This window comes from Dipodomys merriami, unplaced genomic scaffold, assembly GCF_024711535.1.
Source record: "Dipodomys merriami isolate MVZ:Mamm:240054 unplaced genomic scaffold, mDipMer1.0.p SCAF_793, whole genome shotgun sequence".
Lineage (NCBI taxonomy): Eukaryota > Metazoa > Chordata > Mammalia > Rodentia > Heteromyidae > Dipodomys > Dipodomys merriami.
Genome location: NW_027206394.1, coordinates 385,323 through 400,285, shown reverse-complemented (window position 1 = coordinate 400,285; position 14,963 = coordinate 385,323). Strand labels below are relative to the sequence as shown.

The following is a 14,963-nucleotide window of genomic DNA, read 5'->3' as shown; positions in this document are numbered from 1 at the left end:
AATCTAGGTGGTGGGACGTCCTGGAGGAGGGCGAGACCAAGCCTGTATCCTAGCAACCCACTGGAAATGGTCTGAAATGGAAGGCGGGACTAGTCCAATACCCTAGCAACCACCGGAAATGGCCTGAAATGGAAGGCGGGACTAGTCCAATACCCTAGCAACCACCAGAAATGACCTGAAATGGAAGGTGGGACCAGCCCTGTATTCTAGCAACGACCGGAAATGGTCTGAAATGGAAGGCGGGACCAGTCCTATACCCTAGCAATGACCAGAAGTGGCCTGAAATGGAAAGTGGGCCTAGTCCTATACCTTAGCAATGACCAGAAATGACCTGAAATGGAAGGTGGGACTAGTCTTATACCCTAGCAATGACCGGAAGTGGCCTGAAATGGAAGGCGGGACCAGTCCTATACCCTATGAACGACCTGAAGTGGCCTGAAATGGAAGGTGGGAGTAGTCTTATACCCTAGCAATGACCGGAAATGACCTGAAATGGAAGGTGGGACTAGTCCTATACCCTAGCAACGACCAGAAGTGGCCTGAAATGGAAGGTGGGACCAGTCCTATACACTAGCAACGACCAGAAATGGCCTCAAATGGAAGGCGGGACCAGCTCTGTATCCTAGCATCAACCAGAAATGACCTGAAATGGAAGGCAGGACCAGTGCCCGGCCTCTGACCCCCGTGACCCCTAACCCTGCCGTGTGGTGTGGTGCTCACGAGGTTTTATTGTGTGAGAAGTTAGAGGACATAGGCCCGGATGTGACAGGGCCCCGGATGGGAGGCTGGGGAAAGGCCCCGGATGGGAGGCCCAAGGTGGAGGTCCAGGAGGAGAGGCTCAGGATGTGAGAGTCCCCGGATGTGGGAATCCCTGGGTCTGAGAATCCCCAGATGTGAGAGTCTCTGAATGTGAAAATCCCCAGATGTGGGAATCCCCGGATGTAAGACTTCCCCAGATGTGAGAATCCCCGCATGTGAGAGTCTCTGGATGTAAAAGTTCCTGGATGTGACAATCCCCGGATGTAGGAATCTCTAGATGTGGGAATCCCCGGATGTAAGAATCTCCGGCTGTGGGAATACCCAGACGTGAGAATCCCTGGATGCGAGAATCCCCAGATGTGAGAATCCCCGGATGTGAGAATCCCCGGATGTGAGAGTCTCTGGATGTAAGATTTCCCCGGATGTGGGAATTCCCTGGTCTGAGAATCCCCGGATGTAGGAATGCCTGGATATGAGAATCCCCAGATGTGGGAATCTCTGGATGTGAGAATCTCTGGATGTGAGAATTTCCAGATGTGAGAATCCCCGGATGTGAGAATCTCTGGATGTGAGAGTCTGTATGTAGGAATCCCCGGATGTGAGAGTCTCTGGATGTGAGAATCCCCGGATGTAAAAGTCTCCGGGTGTGAGAATCTCTGGTTGTGAGAATCCCCGGGTGTAAAAAGTCCCCGGATGTGGGATTCCCCGGATGTGTGAATTCATCCCCGGGAATCCCCAGATGTGTCACCAGAAGTGAGAATCCCCGGATGTGAGAATCCCTGGATGTAGGAATCCCCGGATGTGAGAGTCTGTATGTGGGAATCCCCAGATGTGGGAATCTCTGTATTTGAGTATACCCGGATGTGAGTCCCCGGATGTGAGAGGCGCAGGCCAGGATCTGCCGTAGCCCCGGGCAGTTGGGGGTTGGGGGTCGGGTCGGGGTCAGAGGTCGGGGATCAGGCGGTCGCAGGCGCAGAGCAGTCCGGGCGCGCAGCAGGGCTGCAGGTGCGGGCTCCAGGTGTTGTGTGCAGGGGCGAGGGGCGGGGCCGCGCGGGGGCGGCGCGTGCGCAGCATCCGGGCCACCGCGGCCTCCACGCGCCTGCGTGTTGCCATCGGGCCCCGCAGCGGGCGGGTCTCCCCTGGGTCCGCAGTCAGGTCAAAGAGCAGTGGCCGCCGGTGGCGGGTCATGCGCCGCCCGGAGCAGGCGCAGGCAGGGAAACCGAGGCAGGCGCCTGAGCCCGGCGGGTCGAAGCGCGGAGTGGCGAAGTGCAGCTTCCACACCGTGCGGCCTGCGGTGGGTGGGGGGGAAAGGAGTAACATCCTGGGCCTCACATCCGGGGATTCCCATCCGGGAATTCACATCCAGGACATCACATCGGGGGATTCACATCAGGGCATTCACACACAAGACCTTACATTCGGGGATTCCCATCCAGGACCTCACATCTGGGTATTCACATCCGGGGATTCCCATCTAGGACCTCACATCCAGGGAATCACATCCAGGACCTCACATCCGGGGATTCACATGCGGTACTTCACATCCGGGGATTCACATGCGGGACCTCACATCTGGGACCTCACATCCAGGGATTCCCATCTGGGACCTCACATCCAGGGCCTCACATCTGGGGATTCCCATCTGAGGCCTCACATCCGGGGCCTCACATCCAGGGATTCTCATCCAGTACCTCACATCTAGAGCCTCACATCCAGGAATTCCCATCAGGGACTTCACATCCGGGACCTTACATCAGGGGATTCCCATCTCATGCCTTCCATCCAGGTCCTCACATCCCGGGATTCCCACATCCGGGGATTCCCACATCCACCCCAGGCCTTGCATCCGGGTCTCTGCGTGCATGCATGCAGCTCCCTCTCCCACCCCGGGGCCCGGCGGAGGTCGAGGCACTCACTTGGGCGGTCGAACCAGCGCACGGCATGCAGCCGGGCCTCGCAGTAGTGCAGCAGGAAGTCGTGGCCTGTGGCCTGCGCCGTCCCCAGCAGCGCGGGCATCAGGTCCCGGCCGTCCACCTCCCTGCAGGACCCGGATGTGTAGGCTTCTGAGCACTCAGAGACCCAGATGTCCAGGCCAGAGCCCCCAGAGACCCAGATGTGCAGGCCAGAGATCCCAGAGACCTGGATGTCAAGGCTTGAGCATTTAGAGACCCAGATCTGCAGGCTTCTGAGCCCTCAGAGACCTGGATGTTCAGGCTTCTGAGGCCTTCAAGACCCGGATGTCCAGGCTCCTGAACACTCAGAGACCCAGATGTGCAGGCTTCAGAGTGCTCAGAGGCCCGGATGTGCAGGACAGAGATCCCAAAGACCCGGATGTCCAGGTTTCTGAGCCCCCAGAGACCCGGATGTGCAGGTCTAAGACCCAGGCCTCTGGTCTTATAGACCTGGATGTGCAGGCCTGAGGCCTCAGAGACCCGGATATCCAAGCTTCTGAGTGCTCAGAGACCCGGATGTCCATGCTTCTGAGCCCCCAGAGACCCGGATGTGCAGGCCTGAGATCCCAGAGACCTGGATGTGCAGGCTTCTGAGCCCTCAGAGACCCAGATGTGCAGTCCTGAGCCCTCAGAGACCCGGATGTCCAGGCCTGAGACCTGGACCTAGGTACTCAGAGACCTGGATGTGCAGCCCTGATGCCTTAGAGACGCGGATATGAAGGCCTGAGTCCTCAGAGACCCAGATGTCCAGGCTTCTGAGTGCTCAGAGGCCCGGATTTGCAGGCCTGAGCCCTTAGTTACCCAGATGTAAAGGCTTCTGAGCCCCCAGAGACCCGGATGTCAAGGCCTGAGCCCCGGGTTCTGGGTCTCAGAGACCCGGATGTGCAGGCTCCTGAGCCCCCAGACACCCGGATGTGCAGGTCTGAGCCCTCAGAGACCCAGATGTGCAGGCTTCTGAGCCCCCAGAGACCCGAATGAGCAGGCCTCAGCCTCCCCCCTTGGGATCCCCGAGGCCCCGGATGACCCCCCTTCCCCCCCACCCCGTGGGGACCCAGGCCAGCGAACTCCTACCTGTCCGCCGGAACCCAGCCCCCGGCCAGGCGCACCACAGTGGGGAACAGGTCCATGAGGCTGGTGGGCTCAGGCACCAGGCGCCCTGCGGGCAGCATCCCGGGCCAGCGCACCAGCCCAGGGACCCGGATGCCGCCCTCCCAGCCGCCCATGCCTTTGCCACCTGCAAGGGGAGGGGCGAAGGGCAAAGGTCAAGGGGCGGGGGCGGGCCGCGTGGGAGGCCCCGCCCGCCCTGCCTCAGTTTCCCCCTCGCCTCGGTGCACGCCGTTGGAACCCCCGAGGCGGGCGCCCCCAGCCCGGGCCTCCAGCGAGGCACCGTGGTCCGACGTGAAGTAGACAAGGGTGCGGCGCCCTAGCCCTGTGCCGTCCAGCGCCGCCAGCAGTTGCCCTGCGGGGGGGGGGAATGGGTCCGTGCCTCAGTTTACCCCCAGCGTCCACTGTGCCTCGTTTTACCCCCAACATGCACCGTGCCTCAGTTTACCCAACAGGCACCATGCCTCAGTTTACCCCCAACACTCACTGGGCCTCAGTTTACTCCCAACATGCACCGTGCCTCAGTTTACCCCCAATATGCACTGTGCCTCAGTTTACCCAAATGCACTTTGCCTCAGTTTACCCAAGTGCACCGTGCCTAAGTTTACCCAAATGCACCGTGCTTCAGTTTACCCCGACCCGCTGACCCCGTCCCCGTGCCTCAGTTTACCCCCATCCCGGTGCCTCAGTTTACTCAACCCACTCACCTCGTCCCCGTGCCTCAGTTTACCCAACATGCACCATGCCTCAGTTTACCCCAAAACCCAGTGACTCAGTTTACCCAACATGCACCGTGCCTCAGCTTACCCCTATACGCAGGCCTCAGTTTACCCACATCCACAGTACCTCAGTTTACCCAAATGCACCGTGCATGAGTTCACCCTGAACATGCACCATGCTTCAGTTTACCCAACATGCACCGTGCCTCAGTTTACCCCCAACATGCCCAGTGACTCAGTTTACCCAAGTGCACCGTGCCTCAGTTTACCCCAACCCATTGACCCCACTCCCATGCCTCAGTTTCCCCCATCCCGCTCACCCCATCTCCGTGCCTCAGTTTCCCCCAACCCACTCACCCCACCCCCGTGCCTCAGTTTCCCCATCCTGCTCACCCCACCCCCGTGCCTCAGTTTCCCTCATCCCAAGCACCGTGCCTCAGTTCCCTCCCTCCCCACACTCACCCACCATCCAGTCGAGCTCCTCCACGTTGTCGCCGTAGGCGCCGTGCGCGCTGCGGCCCCGGAAGGCGGGTGAGGTGACCAGCGGGACATGGACGTGGAGGAAGGAGACGAGGAGGAGGAAGGGGCGGGCCTGGTGCCTGCGGACCCACGTCAGAACCCGCCCCCATCATCAATAACCTCACCGATAACCGACCTGATCAGGTATTGCCAATAATCGATCAGATGATTGATAATCGATCCTGATCTGATCAGATAATACCAATAATCGATGGTGATGTGATCAATAATACCAATAATCAATAGTGATCTGATCGAAAATACCAATAATCGATCGTGATCTGATCAGTTATTACCAATAATCCAACAGATCTGATCAGTTATTACCAATAATCAAACATCATCTGATCGATATGACCAATAATAGAACATGAGCTGATCAGATATTACTAATAATCGAACAGGATCTGATCAATAATACCAATATTCGATCGTGGTGTGATCGATAATACCAATAATCGAACATCATCTGATCGATAATACCAATAATCGAACATGAGCTGATCAGTTATTACCAATAATCGATCATGATCTGATCACTACTACCAAAAATCGATCGTGGTCTGATCTGAAGTCTACCAGATGTCTCTACAGATCTACTAGATGGAACATCCAGGGACCTGAGGTCTACCAGATGTATATAGAGATATACTAGATGTAACATTCAGGGACTTGAGGTCTACCAGATGTCTATAGAGATCCATTGATGGAACATCCGGGGATTTGAGGTTGACAGTTGACTATAGAGATCTACTGGATGTACATCTGGGCACCTGAGGTCTACCAGTTGACTATAGAGATGTAGTAGATGTACATCCGGAGATCTGAGGTCTACCAGATGTCTATAGAGATCTATTGATGGAACATCTGGGGATTTGAGATTGACCGGTTGACTATAGAGATCTACTGGATGTACATCCGGGGATCTGAGGTCTACCAGATGCCTATAGAGATCTCCTAGTGGAACATTCGGGGATTTGAGGTTGACAGTTGACTATAGAGATCTGCTGGATGTACATCTGGGGATCTAAGGTCTACCAGTTTACTATAGAGATCTAGTAGATGGCATCTGTCCCCCTCCCCGCCCCCAGGCTGACCTGTGGATGAAGGCCTCAGCCTCCCGCAAGAAGAGCCCCGCGCTGGCCTCGAACCTCAGAGGCTGCTGGACGACCTGGTGATCCCTCATCAGGAAGCAGTCGGCGTGGACGATGAAGACACCTAAGAGGCGGGAGGTGCAGGCCAGGAGCAAGGCCCCACATCCGGGGCCCAGCACCCAGGGCACCCAGCGCAGGCCCAGCAGGCCCGTGAGCTTCCCAGCGGCCAGGCAGAGCAGGGAAAGCAGCAGCAGCTGCGCCCCCAGGTCCAGGGGCCCTTGCAGACGCGCTCGCTTCTCCGAGGGCTCCACTTGTAGGCAGTCCCCCATCAGGGTGAAGGGGACCCCAAAGAAGGAGTCGAACCCGTGGTTCAAGGGGTGGTGGCAGTGGTCAGTGGGGGACTCACAGTTGAGGCCCAGGTGCCATTTGCCTGGAGGGGAAGAGATGGATGGATGAGTGAATGGATGGGTGGATGGGTGGATGGATGGGTGGATGGATGGGTGGGTGGATGGATGGGTGGATGGATGGATGGATGGATGGATGGATGGGTGGGTGGGTGTATGTATGTATGGATGGATGGATGGATGGGTGGATGGATGAATGGATGGGTGGATGGGTGGGTGGATGGATGGGTGGATGGATGGATGCACAGTGGATGGATGGATGGGTGGATGGGTGGATGGATGGATGGATGGATGGGTGGGTGGATGGATGGATGGATGAATGGATGGGTGGATGGATGGGTGGGTGGGTGTATGTATGTATGTATGGATGGATGGATGGGTGGATGGATGAATGGATGGGTGGATGGGTGGGTGGATGGATGGATGGATGGATGGATGGATGGATGGGTGGATGGATGGATGGGTGGATGGATGGGGGATGGGTGGATGGATGGATGGGTGGATCCGATTTGTCTCTTACCTATGAGGCCGGTGGCATATCCCTGCTCCTGCAGGATCTTGGCAAAGGTGATCTCGGAGGTGGGCAGCCCGCCAGACACGGCCGCCCACTGCAGCACGCGCGCCCCGTTGGTGGTCACCATGCCTTCCAAGAGAGAGAAGAAGGACCCTAGGTCAGTGATGATGGCATCCTGAGTCAGGAGGGGGCATCTAGCACCTTCAGGGGGAAGGCCTGCTGTGTCTGGGATAGCCTGGGACCTGCCCACCCGGGGTGGAAAGGACCCCAGCCCTGGGAGCCCCCGGGGGAAACCAATATGGCGTAACTTCCGGTTTCCTGGCAGTTCAGGGGAGAAGTCCCAGAGTCTCAGGGATTTGAACCTGAGATCCTCAGAGTAGTCCTCCCCTCCCTCTGGTGGACCTCAGTGCCCTAGATGTTGGGCCTCAGTTCCCTGGATGTTGGACCTCAGGTCCCCGGATGTTGGATGTTAGTATCCCGGATGTTGGCCCTCAGATCCCCGGATGATGGAGTTCAGTGCCCTGTATGGTGGATATCAGGACCCCAGATGTTGGACTTCAGTTACCCGGATGTTGTAGCTCAGTTCCCTGGATGTTGGATCTTACTACCCCGGATATTGGAGCTCAGGTTCAGGTATGTTGGCCCTCAGATCCTCAGATGTTGGAGCTCAGTTCCCCGGATGTTGGGGCTCAGGTTCCTGGATTTTGGATCTTAGTACCCCAGATGGTGGATGTCAGGTCCTCGGATGTTGGAGTTCAGTTCCCAGAATGTTAGGCTTCAGATCCCCGATGTTGGATCTTAGTACAATGGATGTTAGAGATAAGGTTCCCGGATGTTAGAGTTCAGTGCCCCAGATGTTGGTGCTCAGATCCCCAGATGTTGGATCTTAGTAATCCGGATGTTAGAGATGAAGCCCCTGGATGTTAGAGCTCAGTGCCCCGGATGTTGGTGCTCAGTTCCCCGGATGTTGGGCTTTAGATCCCCGGATGTTGGGTTTCAGATCCCCAGATGTTGGATATCAGGTCCACGGATGTTGGATCTTAGTACCCCGGATGTTGGCTCTCAGATCCCCGGATGTCCCGCCCCCCGTCTCCCCCCCACCTCCCCCTCCGTTCCCCGGATGTCCCCCCCATACCGACCCAGGCGCACAGGGTAGCGTCCCGTCAGGAAGGCCGCGCGGCTTGGGCTGCAGACGGACGCTGCTGCCAGGTGCTGGGTCAGCCGCACGCCATCCCGGGCCAGGCCATCCAGGTGCGGGGTGCTGTGGGGGGAGAGGGAAACTGAGTCACAGCCAAGAACATACGGGGACCTGGGTCTAACATCCGGGGATCTAATGCCCAACATCCCAGGAGCTAAACTCCAACATCCGGGGCCCTGAGATCCCACATCCGGGGATCTAAGATCCAACATCCGGGGACCTGAGATCCCACATCTGGGGTACTAAGATCCAACATCTGGGGACCTGAGGTCCAACATCTGGAGACCTGGCATCCAACATCTGGGAACCTGAGGGCCAACATCCGGGGATCTAAGATCCAACATCTGGGGCCCTGAGATCCCACATCCAGGGTATTAAGATCTATATCTGTGGACTGGGCTCCTACATCCGGGGATCTAAGGCCCAACATCCGGGGACCTGAGGGCCAACCTCCGGGTATCTGATCTCCAACATCCGGGGACCTGATCTTCAACATCCAGGGAACTGAGATCTAACATCCTGGGAATTGAACTCCAACATCTGGGGACCTAACATCCAACATCCAGGGACCTGAGGTCCACTAGATGTCTATACAGTTCTCCTGGTGGAACATCCGGGGAACTGAGCTCAAATATCCGGGGTACTAACATGTAACATCCGGGGACCTGATCTCCAACATCCGGGGACCTGATCTCCAACATCCGGGGACCTGATCTCTAACATCCGAGGACCTGACATCTAACATCCGGGGTACTAACATCTAACATCCAGGGACCTGATCTCCAACATCCGGAGCACTAACATCTAACATCCGGGAACCAGATTTCCCACATCCGGGGCATTAAGGTCTAACATCCGTGGACCTGTCCTCCAACATCCGGGGCACTAACATCCCACATCCGGGGATCTGATATCCAACATCCGGGGTACTAATATCTAACATCCGGGGACCTGATATCCAACATCCGGGACACTAAGATCTAACATCCAGGCACCTGGGCTCCTACATCCGGAGGAATAAGATCCAACATCCGGAGTCTGAGCTACAACATCTGGTGTCCTAATATCTAACATCCGGGGACCTGAGCTCCCACATTCGGGGCACTAACCTCCAACATCTGGGGACCTGAACTCCTACATCCGGAGCACTGAAGTCTAATATCTGGGGACATGATCTCCCACATCCGGGGTACTAAGATTTAACATCCCGGGACCTGATATCCAACATCCGGGGCACTAAGATCCAACATCTGGGGACCTAGTCTCCAACATCCGGGGTACTAACATCCAACATCCGGGGTACTAACATCCAACATCCGGGGAACCTGATTTCCCACATCGGGGGTATTAAGATTTAACATCCGGGGACCTGATATCCAACATCCGGGGACCTGGTCTCAAATCCGGGGTACTAACATGTAACATCCGGGGACCTGATATCCAACATCCGGGGCACTAAGATCCAACATCCGGGGATTTGATATCCAACATCCACAATACTAACATCCAACATCCGGGGAACTGAGTTACTAGATGTCTATACAGTTCTCCTGGTGGAACATCCAGGGATCTGAGCTCCCACATCTGGGTAACTAAGGCCCCACATCCGGGCCTCCCCCTCTGCTCACCGCAGGCTGCGGTTCCCGAAGCTGCCCAGGTCGCCCAGGCCCAGGTCGTCGGCCAAGAGCAGCAGGAAGTTGGGGCGCGAGGGGGCGATGCCTGCGCAGGGGCCAGGAGGGAGGAGGAGGAGGAGGAGGAAGGCGAGGGGTGGGGCTGCACAGCCGCTGTGCGACCTGAGGAGGAGAGAGAGGAGGAGGAGGGGTGGATGGGTGGATGGATGGGAGGATGGATGGATGGATAGGTGTATGGGTGGATGGATGGATGGATGGATGGGTGAATGGATGGGTGGATGGATGGATGGATGGATGGGTGGATGGATGGATGGATGGATGGATGGATGGATGGATGGGTGAATGGATGGGTGGATGGATGGATGGTTGGATGGATGAGTGGATGGGTGGATGGATGGATGGGTGGATGGGTGGATGGATGGGTGGGTGGGTGTATGGATGGATGGATGGGTGAATGGATGGGTGGGTGGATGGATGGATGGATGGGTGGGTGGATGGATGGATGGATGGATGGATGAATACGTGGATGGATGGATCGGTGGATGAATAGGGGGATGGATGGATGGGGATATGGATGGATTGATGGATGGGTGGGTGAATGGATGGATGGATGGATGGATGGATGGGTGGGTGGATGGATGTTTGGGTGGATGGATGGATGGAGGGTGGATGGGTGGTTGGATGGGTGGATGGATGGATGGGTGGATGGGAAGAGGGATGGAAGGACGCCCCCTCCCTCCAGGCCCTCTCCTGACCAACATGGCGTCCAGGATCGCGTCCTTCCCATGATGCTCCCCGTTTCCTGGAAGAGAAGGCCAGAAGCAGGAAGTGGGGAAGAGCTGAGGAACATCCGGCCACCCCAGGGCCAGGCTGCTGTTGTCCCCACCAGTACATCAGCCCCTCACCTCGTCTTTCCAGGCCTGTGGCGGGGCCCTGCAGCCCCCACCCCGAGGCATGGTGGGACATGCGGGGGGGCTCCAAAAAGCAATCGAAGCCCCCCCACCCCGGGTCCCCACACCTCTCCCCATGTTCCCCAGAGGACGAACTCACATCCACAGTTCTCTGCCATCAGTGCCTGGGCCTGCTGCTCTCCCTGCCAGCCAGGAAGCTCGCAGGACTCAAATGTCCACGTCACTCCAGCAGCCAGAACTCCACAACCCCCCTCCTAAATAAAAGTCCCCTTGTTCCTTGGAAAGCACCACATCTCCCCCTCCAAAATAAAAGTCCCCTTTGTTCCCTAGAAAGGAACAGGATTGGTGCTGAAGGGGAAGGAGGGGAAGGAAGGAAAAAGCCCGGAGTTGCTGGGCTGGGCGCCAAGAAATTGCCAGACCTGTCAGAGGCAGGAGGAAGGGGAGAAGGGTAACCTCGAGAACTACATGGAGGGCTGCAATAAGAGTCAGGACCGTCAGGGAGCGTGGCCTGTGCCAGGGGGCGTGGTCTGCGCTCAGTAGGGTGTGGCCAGAGCTCAGGAGGGCGTGGCCTGGGCTGGGGAGGAAGTGAGGGACTCAGGAGGGCGTGGCCTGTGCTGGGAATGTAGTGAGGGTCCCAGAAGGGCGTGGCCTGTGCTAGGAGCGGAAATGAGGGCGTGGCCTGTGCTGGGCGGAATTGAGGGTCTCAGGAGGGCGTGGTCTGTGCTCAGGAGGGCGTGGTCTGTGCTGGGGAGGAAATGAAGGTCTCAGGAGGGCGTTGCCTGTGCTGGGATGGAAGTGAGGGACTCAGGAGGGCGTGGCCTCAGCTGGAGCTAAACTGAGGGTCTCAGGAGGGAGTGGTCTGCAATGAGGCGGAAGTGAGGGTCTCAGGAGGGTGTGGCCTGCAACAAGGAGGAAGTGAGGGACCTATGTGGGCGTGGCCTGCGCTGGGGCGGAAGTGAGGGTCTCAGGAGGGCGTGGCCTGTGTTGGGAAGGAAGTGAAGGTCTCAGGAGGGCGTGGCCTGTGCTGGGAATGTAGTGAGGGCCCCAGGAGGGTGTGGCCTGCGCTAGGAGCGGAATTGAGAGTGTGGCCTGTGCTGGGCGGAAATGAGGGTCTCAGGAGGTCCTGGCCTGTGCTGGGGCAGAAGTGAGGGTTTCAGGAGGGCGTGGCCTGCGCTGGGGTGGAAGTGAGGAAGAATTCCATCCAGAAGCAGCACGGCTGCTTTATTGCCTCCGAGTCTGGGAAAGGACCCCAACGGCCCAAAGCGCAGCTGGAGCCCGGGGCCAAGGTGTGGAGCGCCCGCTCCGCCCACATCCAGGTTCCACCTCTCACATCTGGGTCTCAACCCCTCACATCCGGGTCCAAACCCCTCACATCCAGGTCCAAACCCCTCACATCCGGGTCCTGGCGCCTGCCAGTGGACCTGGAGATAAGTGACATCCTGGTACTCGCCTCCACGTCTGGCTTCCCGGACCTGGAGATCCCTAACATCTGGGTACTCACCACACATCCAGGTTCACGGACCTGGAGGTCCCTAACATCTGGGTACTCACCCCACATCCAGGTTCATGGACCTGGAGGTCCCTAACATCCGAGTACCCAGCCCACATCCAGGTTGACGGACCTGGAGTCCCTAAGATCCGAGTACCCAGCCCACATCCGGGTTCACGGACCTGGAGGTCCCTAACATTTGGGTAGTTCTCATTCCACATGTCGGTCTTGGACCCTCAGTGTATGTGGAGGGACCTGACATCCGGGATCCCCACGTCACATCCGGGTCCTAGACCCTGTCAGTGGAAGGAGAGGAGCGTGACATCCGGGACTCCACATGCCACAGCCAGGCCTGTGCGTGTGATATCCGGGTCGCGCCCAGCACACATCCGGGTCCCTGCCACAGTCCACATCCGGGTTAATGGACGTGGACTTACATAACGTCCGGGTTCCCCATGCAACATCCGGGTCCTGGCCCCTCAGTGGACCTGGAGATAGGTGACATCCGGGTCCCCCAGTCCACATCCGGGTCCTGGCCCCTCAGTGGACCTAAGATAAGTGACATCCGGGTCCCTGACGCCACATCCAGGTGAGTGGACATGGAGGAGGGTGACATCCGGGTCCCCCAGTCCACATCCGGGTCCTAGCCCTTCAGTGGACCTGGAGATAAGTGACATCTGGGTTCCCCAGGCCACATCTGGGTCAGTGAACACGAATGAGGGTGACATCCGGGTCCCTCCCAGTCCACATCTGGGTACTGGCCCCTCAGTGGACATGAAGGAAGGTGACATCCGGGTCCCTCCTCGTCCACATCCGGGTCTTGACCCATCAGTGCATCTGGAGGAAAGTGACATCCGGTTCCTCCATGCCACATCCGGGTCAGTGGACATGGAAGAAAGTGACATCCGGGTCCCTTCTAGTCCACATCCGGGTCCTGGCCCCTCAGTCAGTGGACCCGGAGATAGGTGACATCCGGTCTTTCCCAGTCCACATCTGGGTCCCTCCCAGTCCACATCCGGGTCCTAGCCTCTCCATGGCCTCTGGTCGGACCGCAGCTTCTGTACAACACGCACAGGTTTGGAGCCCCACATCCGGGCATCTTCCGGCTGGGGTGCAGGAGTCTTGCTGGAGCTGGATATCAGGGTCTCACGCGATTTCCCGGCAACTGAACCCAGCGGCCTAGAGGCAGGAATGAAGCCCCACATCCGGGTCTTCTTGGTCTGTTGCCTGGCAACCAAACGCAGAGGCCTAGACGCTGCAGTGGAGCCCAAAGTCCTGGTATCTTTACTTGGTTGCCCGGCAACCGAACGCCGCGGCCTAGTGGCAGGAATGAAGGCTCACATCCGGGTCTCCTCAGTCCGTCGCCCTGCCATGGCACCCAGCGGCCTAGTGGCGGGAATGAAGCTGAACATCCTGGTCTCGGGCGCGCGGGGGGCGTGTCCGGGCGGCGCCCCGGGGCGGGCGCGGCAGACGTAGGCGCCGCGGTCGCGCTCGGAGGCGGCGCGCACCTCCAGGCTGCCGTCAGCGCCCAGCGTGAAGCGGCCTCGCCTCTGCGGCCCACGAAGCACCAGCCCGCCGGGCAGGTGCCAGGACACCGGAAACATGGAGGTGGGGCAGCGCAGCCGGAAGCTGCCACTCAGCGCCACACGCAGCGCCGCTCCTGACGCCGCCCCAGGGGGCGGAGTCAGCACCTCAGAGGGTGGAGTCGGCGCGTCAGAGGGCGGACTCAGTGCCCAAGATGGCAGGGCAGGCGCGTGATGGGGCGGAGCTGGCGCACCAGTGGGCGGAGCCAACGCCTCAGAGGGCGCAGTCAGCGCCCAATATGGCGGGGCAGGTGTGTGACGGGGCGGAGCTGGCGCACCAGGGGGCGGAGTCAACGCCTCAGAGGACGGAGCCAAAGCCGCAGGGGGCAGAGCCCGCGCCCACCATGGTCGCAGCCGCACCCACATCCGGGCTTCGCCTGCCGGGTTGCGCGCAACACACACCACGGCGTAGCTGCCACCGCTGCGCAGCGCACGCACATCCGGGATTTCCAACGTCCCCTGCGCATCCACGCTGATCCCTCCCCCAGTGCGACTGCCATACGGGACTGGAAGTACCAGCCCCCCTGGAAGTTCCCACAGCAGGTGGGGCTCGGGGACGCCATCCGCCTGGCAGCACACGCGCAGACGCACCATGGGGGAGACCCGGATGTCGTCGTTCACGTCGTCATGGACGTCAGGCGTGACCCGGATGCGCGGCGCCCGCAGCTGCACGTGTAGGCGCACGGTGGCGCGCCGGCCCCGCCCCGCCACGCACGTGAACGTGCCTGCGTCGGCCCGCCGTGCCCCCCGCAGGCGCAGGCGCCCGTCTGGCAGCACCCGGATGTGGGCGTCCTCCGGGCCGGAAGTGATGGCCACAGACTGCGAGGCCGGCGTCAGCCAGGTCACTGCGCGCGACCCCTGGGTCACGGGGCACGTGAGGGTCACAGGGGCGCCGTAGGGGACGGAGAGCTCGGGGGGTAGCGGGGCGGAAGCGGAAGTGGGAGATGAAGAGGAAGCAGGAAGTGAAGCAGGAAGAAAAGAGGAAGCAGGAAGTGAAGAGGAACCAGGAAGTGAAGAGGAACCAGGAAGTGAAGAGGAAGAGGAAACAGGAAATGAAGAGGAAACAGGAAATGAAGAAGGAAGAGA

At 58.9% G+C, this 14,963-nt stretch overlaps 1 protein-coding gene across 6 annotated transcripts; it reads right to left on the bottom strand.

Moving 5' to 3' along the window:
• Positions 1 to 708: 708 nt before the first annotated feature.
• Positions 709 to 13,695, bottom strand: LOC138818916 (arylsulfatase L-like). 6 transcript variants are annotated; one of them, XM_070010030.1, is made up of 11 exons: positions 12,732 to 12,839; positions 10,650 to 10,696; positions 9,892 to 10,056; positions 8,205 to 8,326; positions 7,072 to 7,194; positions 6,151 to 6,577; positions 4,997 to 5,133; positions 4,036 to 4,170; positions 3,783 to 3,945; positions 2,676 to 2,797; positions 709 to 2,048 (listed from the first exon to the last, which is right to left on the bottom strand). In XM_070010030.1, the coding sequence occupies exons 1-11, from the start codon at positions 12,756 to 12,758 to the stop codon at positions 1,702 to 1,704; spliced, it is 1,815 nt and encodes a 604-aa protein (XP_069866131.1). In that variant the 5' UTR covers positions 12,759 to 12,839; the 3' UTR covers positions 709 to 1,701. The 6 variants fall into 6 exon arrangements, with proteins under 6 accessions (XP_069866131.1, XP_069866132.1, XP_069866129.1 ...); XM_070010031.1 differs by lacking the exon at positions 12,732 to 12,839 and adding an exon at positions 10,945 to 11,029; XM_070010028.1 differs by lacking the exon at positions 8,205 to 8,326 and having other exon boundaries at positions 12,732 to 13,695.
• Between the last annotated feature and the right edge of the window lie 1,268 nt (positions 13,696 to 14,963).

Bases quoted from the DNA above. Each gene is read 5' to 3' on its own strand.
- LOC138818916 (XM_070010028.1), bottom strand. From the start codon at position 12,910: ATGTCACCCTCCTCCATGTCCACTCACCTGGATGTGGCGTCAGGGACC. The intron at 7,195-9,891 runs GTGAGCAGAGGG...CTCTCTTGGAAG, and splicing joins TTCGGGAACCGCAGCCTGCG to GCATGGTGACCACCAACGGG. The intron at 4,171-4,996 runs GTGAGTGTGGGG...CCCCCCCCGCAG, and splicing joins GGAGCTCGACTGGATGGTGG to GGCAACTGCTGGCGGCGCTG.